At 43.5% G+C, this 19,441-nt stretch overlaps 1 protein-coding gene, 1 long non-coding RNA gene, 1 other non-coding gene and 2 pseudogenes across 3 annotated transcripts; 1 reads left to right on the forward strand and 4 right to left on the reverse strand.

Moving 5' to 3' along the window:
* Positions 1–1,347: 1,347 nt before the first annotated feature.
* LOC121840105 lies at positions 1,348–2,582 on the reverse strand. The gene is made up of 3 exons (XR_006079413.1): positions 2,496–2,582; positions 1,738–1,860; positions 1,348–1,566 (listed from the first exon to the last, which is right to left on the reverse strand). It is a non-coding gene; the product is annotated as an uncharacterized LOC121840105 (long non-coding RNA).
* On the reverse strand, positions 2,560–13,312 carry si:dkey-29p10.4. Its single transcript, XM_024422404.2, has 9 exons — positions 12,864–13,312; positions 11,162–12,119; positions 10,809–10,944; positions 10,496–10,591; positions 7,816–7,917; positions 5,035–5,181; positions 4,815–4,837; positions 3,607–3,752; positions 2,560–2,708 (listed from the first exon to the last, which is right to left on the reverse strand). The coding sequence occupies exons 1-9, from the start codon at positions 13,132–13,134 to the stop codon at positions 2,560–2,562; spliced, it is 2,028 nt and encodes a 675-aa protein (XP_024278172.2). The 5' UTR covers positions 13,135–13,312.
* Positions 13,313–14,683: 1,371 nt separating this feature from the next.
* On the reverse strand, positions 14,684–14,809 carry LOC121840133 (annotated as a pseudogene).
* A 2,745-nt stretch (positions 14,810–17,554) lies between these two features.
* Positions 17,555–17,745, forward strand: LOC112219249. Its single transcript, XR_006079424.1, has one exon. It is a non-coding gene; the product is annotated as a U2 spliceosomal RNA (small nuclear RNA).
* A 1,292-nt stretch (positions 17,746–19,037) lies between these two features.
* LOC121840131 lies at positions 19,038–19,204 on the reverse strand (annotated as a pseudogene).
* Between the last annotated feature and the right edge of the window lie 237 nt (positions 19,205–19,441).

Raw genomic sequence — 19,441 nt, forward strand, 5'->3', positions numbered from 1 at the left:
GAACGACAGATTTGTACCTTGTCAGCTCGGGGATTTGAACTTGCAACCTTTCAGTTCCTAGCCCAACGCTCTAACCACTAGGCTAGCCTGCCGCCCCTCCACTCTAACCACTAGGCTACCTGCCGCCCCTCCACTCTAACCACTAGGCTACCCTGCCGCCCCTCCACTTAGAGGAGCAGAGGAACACAAAGTTGTATCTGATGACACAGAGTCTGAGCTTGATAAACATATCAAGAATCTCGCAGACCAGTTTCATGGTGTTGGTAGCATCAAACCCAGAGAACATGCCTACAAATTGGCACATCAAAACAAAAGCCCAGACAACTGGTCAGGAAATGGAAGGGTAAGTCAAATGTATTTATAAAGCCATTTATTACATCAGCAGATATCACAAAGTGCTGTACAGAAACCCAACTTAAAACCCCAAACCGCAAGCAATGCAGATTATACTGAACAGAGATCTCTACACTGAGTATACAAAACATTAAGAACACCTTCCTAATATTGAGTTGCCACCCCCCTCCCCCAGAACAGCCTCAATTCATCACGGCATGGACTCTACAAGGTGTCGAAGGCGTTCCACAGGGATGCTGTCCCATGTTGACTCCAATGCTTCCCACAGTTGTGTCAAGTTGTCTGGATGTCCTTTGGGTGGAGGACCATTCTTGATACACACAGGAAACTGTTGAGCGTGAAAAACCCAGCAGCGTTGCAGTTCTTGACCCAAACCGGTGCGCCTGACACCTACTACCATATCCCTGTACAAAAGCACTTAATTATTTGGTTTTGCCCAATCACCCTCTGAATGACACACATACACAATCCATGGCTCAAGACTTAAAAACCCTTCTTTAACCCGTCTCCTCCCCTTCATCTACACTGATTGAAGTGGATTTAACAAGTGACATCAATAAGGGATCATAGCTTTCGGCTTCTCAGTCTATGTCATGGAAAGGACAGGTGTTCCTAATTTTTTGTCCACTCAGTGTATTGATGCTTCTCATTTTACATCTACATTTGAAAAGAATGAAACATAAGAATAATTTAAGATTATCGTTGAGATTTCTCTTAGCGATCCTCTATTTGATTAACATTTATAAAAAGTTTAAAAAAAAAATGTTTTATTGCTTACACAAAAAAGGTATTTATGATCTATAGAAAACTTATCTTCCCCACTGTGCACTATTCTACTGAGCCTGTCTGGAACCATTCCCTTCTCTAGCCCCACTCATCAGCGGTTTACAGAACAAAATAGTGGCGGATTGACCCCTTGTTGTTGTTTGAATCACAGATTGCCTTTAAAAAAAAAAAGATTTATAGAGACCTGAAGTACCCGTGTAACTACTCTGACTTAACAGATTCTGCCTGGAACAGATCAGGGATGTTGAGCTGGGTTTTAGACACGGCTAGTGCAGGATACAATGGTTCACTGAACCTCTGTTTAAAACAATGGAGCAAGCTCAGAGCGCCCCCTTGTGCCACTTTATAGAACGACAGGCTACCCTCCTCGAAATCCAGCAACACCCCAACCCTTCCCAGTCCGTCGACCTCCACAGGGACAGCCACCTTCGGAATCAGAACGAGAGAGAGAATGTAAAGCAATGTGGCAACAACAACAACAAAAATGTCCCTAGGAATTTCTCTTGGTGTTGTACATAGACGCTTTCATAGAGATCTGATTCAATTCTATATATGACTTTTACGGAAGCATCCACATCAGCGATCACATCCACATACCTTGTCGTGCAGGGCTTCTATCTTCCCCTTCTCACTCAGCAGGCACCAAGAATAGGGGTTGAAGCCGATACGGCAGGTGTCTTTCTGGCCCTTACGGCCGATCTGACCCTCGCAGACTCCCACCTGTAGATAAGCGCAGGGGACTATGACAACGCTGTACTAGGTAGGGACATTTGATTTCGCTAAATAGTGCCAACGAAGGGTTTCTGTACATCTAAATCAATGATGTCCTCTTGACAGGGCTCAGTTAATGCAATCGGGAATGTGAAAACGTTGTGATGCGTTACTAACTATATGCTATGTGATGTTTTACCTTAATAAAATTATTAAAAATGAGAAATTATAAATCTCCTCTTGTAACATATTAGAATAATATGCCATTTAGCAGACGCTTAGAAACAAACAGTAATCTGCCTGTCTATAACCTCCTCTGACCCCAAACGGTACACCCTCTGACCCCAAACGGTACACCCTCTGACCCCAAACGGTACACCCTCTGACTCCAAACGGTACACCCTCTGACTCCAAACGGTACACCCTCTGACTCCAAACGGTACACCCTCTGACCCCAAACGGTACCCTCTGACCCCAAACGGTACACCCTCTGACCCCAAACGGTACACCCTCTGACCCCAAACGGTACACCCTCTGACCCCAAACGGTACACCCTCTGACCCCAAACGACCCCAAACGGTACACCCTCTGACCCCAAACGGTACACCCTCTGACCCCAAACGGTACACCCTCTGACCTCTTACCTTCCATTTTCCCTCGTCTTCCTCCACCTCCACCTCCCAGTACGCACGGCCTCCCTCCAGGGGTTTAGAGGCCAGGACCTGGGGAAGGAGCTAAAGCGAGCCCCCTGCTCCGGGTAGGCCTGCTGGACCTCGCTGTAAGACACTTTCCTGTTCTCCTCAGAGATGAGCAGCTTGGGGTGGGCTGTGTCCGGGTCCAGACGGGGCTGGCGCCATCTGCACAGAACACACACACACACACACACGAGGGGCATCAGCAGAAGAGGTTTGTCAGTCAAAAAACTACCCATAGTCATTGGCATTGTGTCTAACAGAACTTGTCTGGGATGCTGTGATTGATATAGACAGGCAGATTTGGAATGGTTCCGGATGGCGGATCACTAACCCCAATGCCTTAACCTAAACTCTAATGTTAATCCTAACCGTAACCTATTTTAATACCCTTGGTTGAATATATCCACTTCCTTTTAGTAGGGAGCTGGTATGGTGTAAGGTAGCGTTTCCCAAACTAGGGAAAGGGCCTGATTTTAAAACGGGATCGCGAGAGAAAACTATGAAATTAAAAATCGTGCTTGTTTAATAGAGCGTCAGTCACCTCAGATAGCCGCGCTTTCTGTTTTCTTCCTACAAAACGTTTCTTTTTGAACTTTAAAGCTACAACATATTATGTTTTATTATCATATTACCTTTCACTGACAGATAAGACACTCACGAACACGTACGTGTGTCTTCAGTTTCCTTCTACAGGGACCAAGTGGACAAGACCAGGCACTAAATCAGACTAGGGGTTTAAAGATCATTAACAACGTTAATTTCTAAACAGAAAATCAGACAACAATTATTTGCCTTGTCTTCTGAACTTGCCAATACCTTTTCTGATGCATTTCAGTTACTTCCTTCCGATTTAAATACTGTCATGTTCTGTCAGACTGATTTGTAACAGATGGTCATAGCCCGATTTTTAAATATTTTTTTAAGTAAACATTTGCCGTTGATTACGTCACTTTTTTTCACAAGTTGGGGTCGCATATTTTATGGGCCGCAGGACAAAAATTTTGGGAACCCTTGGTGTAGGTACTGTATGAGATGCAGGGGGCGGGGGGGTGTCCCTTACAGAGCAGCCTGAAGGGGTCCCGGTCAGGCAGGGAGATGACCACTGAGACCAGCCGCCTCTCAGTCCACTGCTGTAGGCATCTCAGCCTGGCCCTGTCCACCTCCTGTGGAACCTCCAGCTCCTCCACAGAACAGCTCTCAGACACACTGCAGGGAGAGGAGACAGGATATGAGGTTTACTCTCAATACTGGCTGTACTACTATAACTAAGAAACTGTTATACAACTATTTTTATTCTGTAAATATACCGGAAACTAGCTACAGCATCCGTACACTTCACAATGCTAGCTACAGCATCAGTACACGTCACAATGCTAGCTACAGCATCAGTACACGTCACAATGCTAGCTACAGCGTCCGTCACACGTCACAATGCTAGCTACAGCATCCGTACACGTCACAATGCTAGCTACAGCATCCGTACACGCCACAATGCTAGCTACAGCATCCGTACACGCCACAATGCTAGCTACAGCATCCGTACACTTCACAATGCTAGCTACAGCATCAGTACACGCCACAATGCTAGCTACAGCATCAGTACACGCCACAATGCTAGCTACAGAATCCGTACACGCCACAATGCTAGCTACAGAATCCGTACACGCCACAATGCTAGCTACAGCATCCGTACACTTCACAATGCTAGCTACAGCATCCGTACACGCCACAATGCTAGCTACAGCATCCGTACACTTCACAATGCTAGCTACAGCATCCGTACACGCCACAATGCTAGCTACAGCATCCGTACACTTCACAATGCTAGCTACAGCATCCGTACACGCCACAATGCTAGCTACAGCATCCGTACACGCCACAATGCTAGCTACAGCATCCGTACACTTCACAATGCTAGCTACAGCATCTGTACACGTCACAATGCTAGCTACAGCATCCGTACACGCCACAATGCTAACTACAGCATCACAATGCTACAACAGGAAATGCGGGCTGATCTACAGAAAAACGTAGTATACATATTTTCACCAAGGTAATAAATCTGTTTGGGAATAGTGGTCTAAGTAATTTATAAAATGATTCTATACTTATATAAAAGAGCTTAGACAAGGTTTTCTACTTAACATACTGACTCAGTTCTGACTTGGTAGGACTTAACTTTTCTAGCTATTTCACTTTTCTAAACTTTGTTTCTTTCTTAGAAACTATATGAGAATTAGCCTATCGTCATGTATAATAGTTGCTTACCTTTTGGTTATCTTACTGTACTCCTGTCAAGAACAAAACAAAAATATAAGAAAACGTGTGTTCCCGGTGACCATCGTCACGACAACAAGAGACAAGCCACTGTTCCATGTGTATTTAGGTCAGGGCAAGGTGCGGTATGCACACAAACACTTTCCTTGTAGTAGTACCCTTTAGTATGTGCCCTATGTTCCTACAGGAAGTAAGAGGATTGAGGAAGTACCATGATGAAGGACTGTTCCTGTACGCGTGCGGCGCCCCGGGTGTCAGCCAGCCCTTCCAGAGTATGAAGACCCCGTTGGAGGGAGGAGAGGGTTTCCTGTAGCTGTGTCAGCTGTTCCTCCAGTCCCCCCACCGCCCTGCTCTCCTCCTGGGTACACACACACATAATAAAAACTCACACTAATGCACTTTAAAAAAAAATTTTTAACTACGTTTTAAGTGAGAAGTAGGCATTGGTCTGAGGTTGAAAAATAAAAGGAAATTCACAGGTTTTGAATCCTAAGCAACCTGCATACACATTGTTTAAATTACAATAGACCAACATAGCTACTGTAGCAGGTCAAAGCTGTGCTGGAAAACGTTAGTAGATCATGGGTGGAATAGGCATCGTGGTGCTGTGAAACCTTGGTAGAGCATGGGTAGAGTAGGCATTGTGGTGCTGGTAAACCTTGGTAGAGCATGGGTGGAGGAGGCATTGTGGTGCTGTAAAACCTTGGTGGAGTAGGCATTGTGGTGCTGGTAAACCTTGGTAGAGCATGGGTGGAGTAGGCATGTGGTGCTGTAAAACCTTGGTAGAGCATGGGTGGAGTAGGCATTGTGGTGCTGTAAAACCTTGGTAGAGCATGGGTGGAGTAGGCATTGTGGTGCTGGTAAACCTTGGTAGAGCATGGGTGGAGTAGGCATCGTGGTGCTGTAAAACCTTGGTAGAGCATGGGTGGAGTAGGCATCGTGGTGCTGTAAAACCTTGGTAGAGCATGGGTGGAGTAGGCATCGTGGTGCTGGAAAACCTTGGTAGAGCATGGGTGGAGTAGGCATCGTGGTGCTGTAAAACCTTGGTAGAGCATGGGTAGAGTAGGCATTGTGGTGCTGGTAAACCTTGGTAGAGCATGGGTGGAGTAGGCATCGTGGTGCTGTAAAACCTTGGTAGAGCATGGGTGGAGTAGGCATCGTGGTGCTGTAAAACCTTGGTAGAGCATGGGTGGAGTAGGCATTGTGGTGCTGTAAAACCTTGGTAGAGCATGGGTGGAGTAGGCATCGTGGTGCTGTAAAACCTTGGTAGAGCATGGGTGGAGTAGGCATTGTGGTGCTGTAAAACCTTGGTAGAGCATGGGTGGAGTAGGCATCGTGGTGCTGTAAAACCTTGGTAGAGCATGGGTGGAGTAGGCATCGTGGTGCTCATGGGAATTTCCTTTCTTCAGACTAATGCTTACTTCTCACTTAATTTTTTACATTTATTTATTATTATTTATTTTTTAATTGTCATGGTTTGTACACTGGAAGTAGATTCTCTGTTAAATGTGTGCATTATACAAGATTTCCACATGAAAAGCCTGAGCTGCGCCACTGGAATGGCCTTGCATAGCAGAGTTGTTGACAAATATCCAACACCTGGCAGAGTTGTTTCGTTTGGCACTGTTAAATCAGCACACATTCAGATTAAAGTGAAAGTAAAATAATATAAGTTATATTTACAACGGCAGGGGGTGCACCGTTCCTGGAGGTACTGCAATACCAGGTCTTTGTTAGTTTGGCACTGTTAAATCAGCACACATTCGGAATTAAAATGGCAAGAAGACAGGAGAAGCAGCGTACTGGAATTTATTATGGATGTTAGAAACCGTGGAGTTTTTCTGATGCTACCAAGCTGCAGTCAGTGTACAACAGAGGCTCTGTTTATCTGTTTACATGTCATGTTTAGCTAGCCATTTGAAGTTTGGGGAAGGCCCTCTCCTGTTTCATCATGACAAGTCTATATAGAAATGGTTTGTCGAGTTCGGCGTGGAAGAACTTGACTGGCCTGCACAAAGCCCTGACCTCAACGAACAACTTTGGGATTAATTGGAACGCCGACTGCGAGCCAGGCCTAATCACCCAACATCAGTCCCCGCAGCAATGGTCCAACATCTAATGGAAAGCTTTCCCAGAAGAGTGGAGGCTGTTATAGCAGCAAAGGGGGGCGACAACTCAATATTAATGCCCATGATTGTGGAATGAGATGTTCGACGAGCAGGCTTTTGTCATTTAGTATTAATTGTGTTGTTGCCAAGCAACTGAGTTGAGACCCAGTGTTAGAACTGAGCTTTGGATTTAAAACAAATAAACATGTTAGAAATGTCAGAAATGCTACAAATAGGTAGCACATCTTCGGTTCTTCATGGACAGAAATGAGCACATGAGAGCGATAAATTATATATTTAATCAAACTGTTGCCCCCTACAAACTTATTCAGTACGAAAGGTGGCAAGTCGATGGTCACTTCATGGACACCTAGATATTGAGCTAGGTCAGGGCAAGACATTGTCTTTGTTGCCTAATGCTAACGACCTTGTTAAAAATCCAGTATGTGGTTCTAGGTAACACCCGGACTGTCACTTCCACCTCATGACGAGAGGCAGGGAGTGTGTTGTGTACCTCCAATCAGGACGAATTCCAGTTGTCACGGACATTGGTGTCATATTGGCTGTGATGTGATGGTAGGGAGATTTGAATGTAACGCTAAGCTTCAATCAAAGCCTACTTATATTGAGCCAGGCTGCGCGACAACGGTGTTCCTACTTAAAGTATAGCCCATGATTTTGTTCTAGCCTTGAACTGTTTCTCCCCCCCTTTAATTGCAGTCACAATTAAGGCTTTGTTTCTCTTATTTTCAGCTTTAAGCCACCATTATCCTACTAGAATACATGCATTTGCAGGTTTACAGCCACCTCGGTTGACTTCCAAGCCCAGATTCATTGTTTGTTTTTTAGGCTAGAGTTGAGCCTGGGTTCTCTTCCTTATTTACCCGAGTCACACACAGCAGGGCCGTGTCCTCCTCCTGCTGCAGGGCCTCACGCATGGTCTCGTACTGCTGCTGCACACCCGCACGCGCGTCACCTAGCAACACCTGGGGAGAGGAGGAGTCAGGGTTGACATAGTGACAGTATGTAGACATAGTTGTATCCAAACGCCTAACGTACAGACACATCCAGTGTAGTAGTGCGTCTAATGCATGGAGCATCATGGACCCTGGTCATGGAGCATCATGGACCCTGGTCATGGAGCATCATGGACCCTGGTCATGGAGCATCATGGACCCTGGTCATGGAGCATCATGGACCCTGGTCATGGAGCATCATGGACCCTGGTCATGGAGCATCATGGACCCTGGTCATGGAGCATCATGGACCCTGGTCATGGACCCCCACCCCCCTCCTCTTCTACGCTGCTGCTACTCTGTGTATTATCTATGCACAGTCACTTTAACTCTACCTACATGTACATATTACCTCAATTACCTCGACACTGGTGCCCCTGCACATTGACTCTGTTCCAGTACCCCCTGTATATAGCCTCCACATTGACTCTGTACCGGTACCCCCTGTATATAGCCTCCACATTGACTCTGTACCAGTACCCCCTGTATATAACCTTCACATTGACTCTGTACCGGTACCCCCTGTATATAACCTCCACATTGACTCTGTACCGGTACCCCTGTATATAGCCTCCACATTGACTCTGTACCGGAACCCCTGTATATAGCCTCCACATTGACTCTGTACTGTAATACCCTGTATATAGCCTCCACATTGACTCTGTACTGTAATACCCTGTATATAGCCTCCACATTGACTCTGTACCGTAACACCCTGTATATAGCCTCCACATTGACTCTGTACCGGAACCCCTGTATATAGCCTCCACATTGACTCTGTACTGTAATACCCTGTATATAGCCTCCACATTGACTCTGTACCATAACACCCTGTATATAGCCTAAGGTCTACTACACCTGTTGTATTCGGTATTTCACTGTGAGGTCTACTACACCTGTTGTATTCAGCATTTCACTGTAAGGTCTACTACACCTGTTGTATTCAGCATTTCACTGTGAGGTCTACTACACCTGTTGTATTCAGCATTTCACTGTGAGGTCTACTACACCTGTTGTATTCAGCATTTCACTGTAAGGTCTACTACACCTGTTGTATTCAGCATTTCACTGTGAGGTCTACTACACTATATTGTAATTATTCACCTACCTCCTCATGCCTTTTGCACACAATGTATATAGACTCTTTTCCTGCTGCTGCTCCAGTTTCAACTTCCACCTGACTGTGCTGCTGCTCCAGTTTCAACTGTTCTGCCTTATTATTATTCGACCATGCTGGTCATTTATGAACATTTGAACATCTTGGCCATGTTCTGTTATAATCTCCACCCGGCACAGCCAGAAGAGGACTGGCCACCCCACATAGCCTGGTTCCTCTCTAGGTTTCTTCCTAGGTTTTGGCCTTTCTAGGGAGTTTTTCCTAGCCACCGTGCTTCTACACCTGCATTGCTTGCTGTTTGGGGTTTTAGGCTGGGTTTCTGTACAGCACTTTGAGATATCAGCTGATGTACGAAGGGCTATATAAATAAATTTGATTTGATTTGATTTCCCCCCTTTTTTTTCTACTGTGTTATTGACTTGTTAATTGTTTACTCCATGTGTAACTCTGTGTTGTCTGCTCACACTGCTTTGCTTTATCTTGGCCAGGTCGCAGTTGCAAATGAGAACTTGTTTTCAACTAGCCTACCTGGTTAAATAAAGGTGAAATTAAATTAAATAAAAAACACCTGTTGTATTCAGCATTTCACTGTAAGGTCTACCACACCTGTTGTATTCAGCATTTCACTGTAAGGTCTACTACACCTGTTGTATTCAGCATTTCACTGTAAGGTCTACTACACCTGTTGTATTCAGCATTTCACTGTAAGGTCTACTACACCTGTTGTATTCAGCATTTCACTGTAAGGTCTACTACACCTGTTGTATTCAGCATTTGACTGTGAGGTCTACTACACCTGTTGTATTCAGCATTTGACTGTGAGGTCTACTACACCTGTTGTATTCAGCATTTCACTGTAAGGTCTACTACACCTGTTGTATTCAGCATTTCACTGTGAGGTCTACTACACCTGTTGTATTCAGCATTTCACTGTAAGGTCTACTACACCTGTTGTATTCAGCATTTCACTGTCAGGTCTACTACACCTGTTGTATTCAGCATTTCACTGTAAGGTCTACTACACCTGGTGTATTCAGCATTTCACTGTGAGGTCTACTACACCTGTTGTATTCAGCATTTCACTGTGAGGTTTACTACACCTGTTGTATTCAGCATTTCACTGTGAGGTCTACTACACCTGTTGTATTCAGCATTTCACTGTAAGGTCTACTACACCTGTTGTATTCAGCATTTCACTGTAAGGTCTACTACACCTGTTGTATTCAGCATTTCACTGTAAGGTCTACTACACCTGTTGTATTCAGCATTTCACTGTAAGGTCTACTACACCTGTTGTATTCAGCATTTCACTGTATGGTGAACTGTAACATTTGATTTAGAGGGATACAGGGTGTGTACATTATTAGGCTTTTGCGTCAGGTCAGACCTAAAAAAAAAAAATACCTGGTCCAACTGAGGTCCTGTTCTTACCTGGAATCTCTGTTTCTTCTCTGTCATCTCAGTCACTCTGCTGATTAAAGACTGTTCCGTTCCCTGCATCTTCTTCATCTCCTGTTTCAGGTTCCCCTGCAAGACAAAAACACAGTGACGTCATCCTGCCGTCAATAGAAAACATGCTTTAGCTCTCTGAAACACGCATTTATACTATAACACGTGTGATATGTTTATTCACCACTAACGATACTTAGACAACAGTAATACTACGGCTCATACAACTGGGATGTGATCAGGTATTTTTTTGGTATGTTGGTATGTGTTTGGTAAATACTCCTCCGTTTCTCACCCTCAGCTCCCTCTCAGCCTCTCTGATGCTGACGCAAGCGTGGTCCCGGTGCGATCCGATCACGGTACACACGGTACAGACACACACACTACACTGACGGCAGTAGATTCGGTTCATCTCCTGGTGTTCCGGGCACCTGATGACAATGTAAGTTATACTACAGCTTGCTGCCAGTTGTTTAATGATTTGTCATAAATTAAATAAAACAATCGTCAACTTTAAATGAAATGTTGAAACAAAAAGTATTTACAAGAATTCAAGACGTTACTGCAAAGTTGTTAGGAATTTCACTTTGTGCAGCTCAGAAAAGGAAATACAATTGAGATTCTCCCCAAATAAGAGTGAAACCTTACCTCCAGGGTGAGGTGTCCTCCACAGGGGGTACCAGGGTGTGGCTCTGGAAGACAGGGGACTCCAGGTGAGGCCGGAGGTGGTCGGAGCACATGGAGGCTCCACACACTAGGCAGGTCTTCACCGCAGGGAGAGAGCCCTGGCTGGGGCAATAGTGGCAGGGTAGGAAGGTCTCCCTAGAGGTTTGACGAGCCAGGCTGGGGGACAGGTTGGTACGTCCAGGGGACAGGTTGTTGGCAGCACGGGTAGGAGAGGTGGAGGTGCCGATTGGACCAGATCTGTTGGAGATCTCTGGAAGAGGCTCCCGCTCAGCTTCAACAGGCTTCTCCTTCGTAGGGGTGGCTAAACGTAAATGGCTTGTTTGGGTCGTTTCAGCAGGATTCTTGGCGGGTGTGTACGGATCTCTTGCAGGGGGTGGAGGTGGGTCCAGTTCAACGGTGGTGATTCTTCTTGGCGATGTGTTGGTCATGTGACCTGCGGCTGCTTCAGGTGATTTTCTAGGGTCATTCAGGGGTTCTCTTGTAAGAGGTTCTGTTGCAGCAGGGGGTTGGTCCAGCTCAATGGGTGGGTCTCTCCTAGGGGACCTAGACCTATCACGTGTCAGGTCCGGACCTCTGACGGCGACGGACGCAGTACTAGACGGTTTGGTTGCTAAGGAGAATGGTGCTGCTGGCACCTCCTCCTCACTGGACAACTCGACGTCAGACGACGTGTTCTGATTGGCTGAAGAGGAGGAAGAGGAAGTGGCGGGTCTCTTACGGTCACCAGACTGTCCACTGGAGTGGGAGGAAGAGGAGCTGCCAGTGGCTTGTCTCTTGTTGTCGTGAAGATGGCCTCCTGGGACAGGAGAACTGGCTGGTCTCTTCCCTAACAGACGCTTGGATTGAGAGATGGAGGCTCTCTTCCCAAGGGTCCAGCCCGCCGAATTGATCTCAATGACATCCTCTTCATTGGCTCTGCCTTGTATACCCAACACAACATACATAACACAAATAAATTAGTAGTGATTAGGCCTACTTAGGTTACATCAAAAGGACACAAACCTAGCTAAATCAAATCAAATTGTATTTGTCACAGCACAGAATACAACAGGTGTAGACTTTAAGCGAAATGCTTGCTTTACAAACCCTTCCCAATGATGCAGAGTTAAAAAATGATGGGAAATATCATAAATATCATATTATTTTAAGATAGAATAAGGTCGATTGATTTTAAGGCAAGTCAATGGACTTCAGTAGACTTTGACCTGTGTCGTTACTCGTGTGCGTCAGTCAATATAGCGTAATATTGTTGTTAATGTTTCTATCATAGCCAAGTCATCATCACCATATTAAACAATGTGTTATTGTTTTAAACTGTAGGCCAAGTACCATTACACAGGTACATCTTCCCCAGCAGTAGCCTACCTTTGGAAATGTTCGTTCCCATGACTAGTCAGCGAACCTGGGGTGTATTTATTGGAACGGGAAACCGTTTACCGTTTATGAACCAAACAGAGCAAACGGAATGAAGCGTGGAGGGACCTATCAGAATTGGTCCAATATTAAATTCTCGTTTTCGTTGCAAAAGGTTTTCCGTTTGAAATAAACGGTTTGTGTTGCAAAACGTTTTGTAACAGAATCGGCGTAATGAATAAACCCCTGTATCGTTGTCCCCAGCCTAATTGCGCATGGGCAGAAGTGTCTGGTGAATTCGGGAAGTTACCTGTGGCTGCGGTGGTGCGTGTACGTGCAGGCGCTTCATGTCGCCACGGACTTGCGGTAGTGTCTCTCTTGAACCCCACCGGTAATGTCTTGTACTCCTCCTTGCACTCGGGGCAGTAGTATGGACCGGTGGGCGAACCACTCCATAACTCCTGTATACAGCAGTAGCAGAAAATATGTTTGCATCTCAGCGCGGTCGGATTCCGACAGAAACCGTGGCACAAAGGACACACCGAGGGCTCGCAGTCCGGGGTCGGCAACGACTGACCCATTTTGCCCAGTAAAAAACGATATTTGTTACGTGTTTTTGTCAACAACACGACAGGCTCGACCTCCAGGAAACGAAACCGTAAAATTAGGAGGAGCCAAGTGTTTGAATTTACGTCCCCAGTGTAGTCCTGCACACTGCGCCCCACTCTTAAAGGTACAGGAAAACAATGTCTTCTCTGACCCAAATACATGTAGCTCGTTAGGTCGACAGATCAAACTACGCAGAGGTCTGCACTAGTGTCATCATTTGAAGAAAACATACACGCGAGGAAAAAGCATGCGTACCTGTTGCCCTACCCGGCAGTTTCAGGATTGCTGTGATTGTAAGGTACCCAAGGGGTTAAAAGCGTACTGGCCTCTCACCATTTTAACGTCACATGAAATACATTTTGAATGGCTTGTAAACATAGATTGTGGAAGTTAGTCTCTGAACATAGGTCTACTCTAACCTTTCAATTATTTCTTCATCTGGTTTACTAAACAATTCCAATACGTGTTCTGTGTTTCATTCATAGTTTAAATTCTCCAAAGTGGCCTGGGCTTTTGGAGCTCAGACGTGAAGTAGTGCGTTTAGAAACAGATCGGTCGCGTTTTGAAGTTTCTGTCCTATAGCAATCCACTTTTTGAAGTGTCTGTCCTATAGCAATCCACTTTTTGAAGTGTCTGTCCTATAGCAGGCCACTTTTTGAAGTGTCTGTCCAATAGCAGGCCACTTTTTGAAGTGTCTGTCCTATAGCAGGCCACTTTTTGAAGTGTCTGTCCTATAGCAATCCACTTTTTGAAGTGTCTGTCCAATAGCAGGCCACTTTTTGAAGTGTCTGTCCTATAGCAGGCCACTTTTTGAAGTGTCTGTCCTATAGCAGGCCACTTTTTGAAGTCTCTGACCTATAGCAGGCTGTGTTTTGAAGTGTCTGTCCTATAGCAGGCCACTTTGAAAAACACCTTGAGGATTGATTATAAACAACGTTTGCCATGTTTCTGTCGATATTTATGGAGCTAATTTGTAATATTTTTCGGTGTTTTCAGTGAGATTTCTCAGCCAAACATGAAGAAAAAACGGAGCTATTTTGCCAACAAAAATAATATTTTTGGGGAAAAAAGGAACATTTGCTGTCTAACTGGGAGTCTCCTTAGTGAAAACATCCGAAGCTCATCAAAGGTAAACGATTTAATTTGATTGCTTTTCTGATTTCCGTGACCAAGTTACCTGCTGCTAGCTGGACAAAATGCTATGCTAGGCTATCGATAAACTTACACAAATGCTTGTCTAGCTTTGGCTGTAAAGCATATTTTGAAAATCTGAGATGACCGGGTGATTAACAAAAGGCTAAGCTGTGTCTCAAATATATTTCACTTGTGATGTTCATGAATATGAATTATTTTCTAGGGATATTTATGTCCGTTGCGTTATGCTAATTAGTGTCAGTCGATAATTACGCTCCCTCATGCGGGATGGGGAGTCACTAGTTAACTACCTCAAATGTAATATCCATCATGATTCTGATAAAAGAGCCACCCGGTTAACTTGGTCTACTTTTCCTTTACAACGGCAGGGGGTGCACCGTTCCTGGAGGTACTGCAATACCAGGTGGATGTGGAGTGGACGGAGCAAGCCCCTATTCCATCTCCCTATTCCAAAAATCTATTTAATATATGGTCTACATTTTGAAAATCCATTTACTGTTTTGCAACAGCTCTGTGTCTTATGGGCTTTGTTCTCAAAACTCAACAACCTTGTTCCAAAAAAAATGCTTGTAGACGATTGAGAAACTGTAATAGGTTGTTTCCTAATTTAAATAGTACAAGAGTGCAGTACCATGAGCTACAAAAATGCTGACAGCACCTGGTTTTCCCAGGCAGTCTCCCATCCAAGGACTAACCAGGCCTGACCTTGCTTAGCTTCCGAGACCGGGCGTATTGTATTGTAATGTATATATGATGCACGTAAACACTTCACTGTACCGTTTACACCCTGTATCCTGTGCACGTGACGAATAAACGTTGATGTGATGATCAACTCACCATTCATATCAGCTGTCATAGTCAATATACAGTGGGGGCAAAAAAGTATTTAGTCAGCCACCAATTGTGCAAGTTCTCCCACTTAAAAAGATGAGAGAGGCCTGTAATTTTCATCACAGGTACACTTCAACTATGACAGACAAAATGAGAGAAAAAAAATCCAGAAAATCACATTGTAGGATTTTTAATGTATTTATTTGCAAATTATGGTGGAAAATAAGTGGGAGAACTTGCACAATTGGTGGCTGACTAAATACTTTTTTGCCCCACTGTGTGTTGTCTGCATTTTTCGCGTTTGCTTTGTTTCAAGTGTATTAGTCTATAAATAAATCTCTTTGCCAAAATTCATCATCTCTCCCATGTCTTATTCAACTAGTAGTTGTTCTGAAATGTTTATTGCTTGACTACATTTTACTCCCTCATCTATGTTTAATGTAACACACATACATTAATTATTCCTTTCGTGTTGCCTATCGTGACGTTTGTTCTATAGAAACTATTTGACTCTATGTGCCACAGAAACTATTTGACTCTATGTGCCACAGAAACTATTTGACTCTGATATGTGCCACAGAAACTATTTGACTCTGATATGTGCCACAGAAACTATTTGACTCTGATATGTGCCACAGAAACTATTTGACTCTGATATGTGCCACAGAAAGTGTTTGACTCTAGCCACAAAATGAAGTAAATTAGAAGTGGGGGGAGAATTTCTGCAGGCAAGAAAATGGCCTTGCCGAAATACTTGGAACCATTTCCCTGTTTGACAGCTAGGTGTTATGGGTATTATGACTCATAATGTGGTACTCTATTGTAGGCTGTGTGTAGCAGTTAGTGGTTATGATATGAAGGTTTGGCTTGGTAAGGTTTTTTTTCGCCTGGTCACAGACAGCTGATGTGTTGTGCACTGAAGTCCACAAGCGAAGGTTAAAGGTCAGAGGAGGAGAGCACGTAGGTGCCAGAAGGAATTATCCAACGATCAAAGGGATCGTGCTGTTTTGAAAATGATCTGTGTTTGCGTGTGATCAGGGGTGTATTCATTCTGTTGAAAAACGTTTCTTAAAGCGAAAGCAAACGGAACCAAACAGGGATAAACATACCTGAATTTGTCCAATGGAAACTCTCATTTGCAAATGTTGGACTAATGATTACACTCTAGATCCGCTAGATGAAGGCAAGATTGAACAAGGCGGTATTGAATGTGTCAATAATGTCTGTCACCTTGATTACTCAAAATATCTCTCAACCTGTGTTCACCTATGTTGTAAACTTTCTTTCATAGGATAGGTTGTAGGAACCAATGATGGGTACAGGGACAGTATCATGTCGTAGCCTAAACCTAACTTTCAGGATGAATCAAACCAGTGTAGTTTTTATTCATCAATATAAAGTATTTTCTGCGTAATGGCAATTTATGTGCATGATATGAAGTTTATTGTAGTGACTGACTAAGCTTAATTGTAAAAGTATGCCTCAACAGAGCCATGTTTACAAAAGTGTATTATGCTGAGCACACATTTAGTTAGGCAGCCAGGACCGTAGGATGCATTGTCGGTCTAGCTCTCACTGCAGTCCAGTGTCATGGACATCTTTGAAGTTTGGCCTCTAGTAATTTAGGAGGGCAACTTTATAAAGGCCTCCTCACAATGACCTTATCATGCAAGGCTCTACAGACAGATTTAAAAATACATAGGCTATTTTTGCGTTGGTGTATGTATTGAAGTCAACTGGGGCGGCAAATAGCCTAGTAGTTAGAGCATTGTGGGCCAGTAACTGAGAGGTTGCTGGATCAAATCACTGAGCTGACAAGGTACAAATCTATTGTTCTGCCCCCTGAACAAGGCAGTTAATCCACTGTTCCTAGGCCGTCATTGAAAATAAGAATTTGTTCTGAATTGACTTGCCTAGTTAAATATAGTTTTCAAAGTGGTTCAACATTCAAATGCGTTTTGATTGACCACATAGGAGAGGCGACGGTCGGTGGAAGTCTGGCGCCACCAAGTGGACAATTATTTTAGTTCCCTTGTGGCATCAACGTTTCCTGAGATATTATATAAAAGAACATGTTATGTCAATATGAATTATTTCTCCAACCCCTATTTGATAGATTCTTATTCCAATTTAGCTGTAAATCTGGTATTAACTCAATAAGGATTTGTCTCGTTTCCGATTGGAGGGCGGATGTCCACGTCCCTTTGGAACCTTCCAATGTGTTACATTGTAACAGTGAAAAGTGTCTTTTCCCGACGTTGATCAACTCCCAGTCTATGTCACCATTCATTTTAAATAGCATCATCTTTGATATTTGTTGTAAAGTGTACAGAGCTCATTTTGGTGTAACCTTTACCGGATTTGACGTGTCTGAGAACGGCACCTTCCTCCCGAAAGCATTGCGGTATCGCTTCTCGGCCTTTTGGCTAAGATCAAGTGTAGTATCTGTTCTTATCAGTTTAATATCTGATACGTCCCCTATCTGGGGACCATATATTAAATTGATTTTTGGAATAGGGAGATGGAATAGGGGCTTGCTCCGTCCACTCCACGCATCGACCTGGTATTGCAGTACCTCCAGGAACGGTGCACCCCCTGCCATTGTAAATATAAATTAGACCGAGTTACCCGGATGTTACTTTTATTAGAATCATTACGTTTGAGCAAGTCTGTCAATGATGCCTAGAAAGGTGGTGAAGCCACTCGGCCTTGATGCTTTTATGCCGTTTGTATGTGTATAAAATGATGTACAAAAATACAGATGAGCTGTTTTCAAAGGAAATGCAACAAAACTTCCAGAAAACACCTGTTCTCACTTGCACCACTTTCTAGGCATCATTGACAGACTTGCTCTAACGTAATGATTCTAATAAAAGCAGATTTACAGCTAATCTGGAATAATAATCTATCAAATAGGGGTGTATGAAACAATTTGCAGATAACAATATTGACACAACATTTGATCTTTTACAAAATATCTCAGGTAAAATAATTGTCCACTTGGTGGCGCCAGACTTCCACCGACCGTCGCCTTGTTCAAGCTGTGTGTTCAATCAAAATGCATTTTAATGTTGAACCACTCGACTTCATTACATAGTACATCATCAACACAAATAATGCATGAAATAAAAATAGCCTATGTTTTTTAAATCTGTCTGTAGAGCCTTGCATGATAAGGTCATTGTGAGGAGACCTTTATAAAGTTGCCCTCCTAAATTACTAGAGGCCAAACTTCAAAGATGTCCATGGCACTGGACTGCAGTGAGAGCTAGACCGACAATGCATCCTACGGTCCTGGCTGCCTAACTAAATGTGTGCTTCGCATAATACACTTTTGTAAACATGGCTCTGTTGAGGCACACTTTTACAGTTAAGCTTAGTCAGTCACTACAGCAAACTTCATATCATGCACATAAAATACCAATAGGCCTATTGGGTTGGAGAGCATCTATCTACTCGTGAAATACTGTATATCGATGAATAAAACATGCACTGTTTTGATTCATACTGAAAGTTGTCATATTTAAGTTCCATCCATGAAATATTGGAATGTGGAGAAAGTGTCCAATAGTGGTTGAACTATAATCCTACAAATCTACTTTCATTCTCACTAATCGTGGAACTGTATGACAACAGTCCAGTCGTCGTGAACCGTGCGCCAGGCTCCAGGTTTAACCTGCTACATAGTTCCATAATGATTACAATAGGCTACATGTCCAAAATGATCGCTAAAATAAATGTATGTGGGTATTACTGACAGACGGCTCCAGATCGTTGCTGATACTAATTGTAAAATAAAAGCCTGGGCATATAATCAAACCCTTCTAAATCGCATGTTTTCAGCTCGGCAGGTTTAGCCCTACAGAAGCCTATAAGCTTCAAATTTCATACAAGCTAATTATGACAGCACACAATCAGAATTCTGCATAATGGCACAGTTATGTATAACCTACTTCACTGTGGAAAAATCCATTTAATATATTGTCCCCAGATAGAGGACATATCAGATATTAAACTGATAAGAACAGATTTATTTTATTTTGGATAAATGGTTATTGTCGCAGCGTTTCTTAAAATAGCTCATACTTTTAACATAATCATTTGTATGCTTTAAAACGACATAATATGCATAAAAAACTGCGTTGAAACATATGTTAAAAGTACATGTTATTAAAACAAAACACCCTAAGAAAGAAGTACTTTTAAACATATCCAATCTGTAAAACCATTTCAAATGTGAACATATAATTCAAACGAGTATACCTTTTAAAGACATGTAAACGGTTTAAAAGT

The sequence above is a fragment of the Oncorhynchus tshawytscha genome, linkage group LG19, assembly GCF_018296145.1.
Source record: "Oncorhynchus tshawytscha isolate Ot180627B linkage group LG19, Otsh_v2.0, whole genome shotgun sequence".
Taxonomy (NCBI): Eukaryota; Metazoa; Chordata; class Actinopteri; order Salmoniformes; family Salmonidae; genus Oncorhynchus; species Oncorhynchus tshawytscha.

Coding starts and splice junctions, on each gene's coding strand:
- si:dkey-29p10.4 (XM_024422404.2), bottom strand. CDS start 13,134: ATGGGTCAGTCGTTGCCGACCCCGGACTGCGAGCCCTCGGTGTGTCCT. Junction 10,592..10,808: donor AGGCTGAGAGGGAGCTGAGG/GTGAGAAACGGA, acceptor TTTGTCTTGCAG/GGGAACCTGAAACAGGAGAT. Junction 5,182..7,815: donor CCCTGCTGTGTGTGACTCGG/GTAAATAAGGAA, acceptor GTGTGTACCCAG/GAGGAGAGCAGGGCGGTGGG.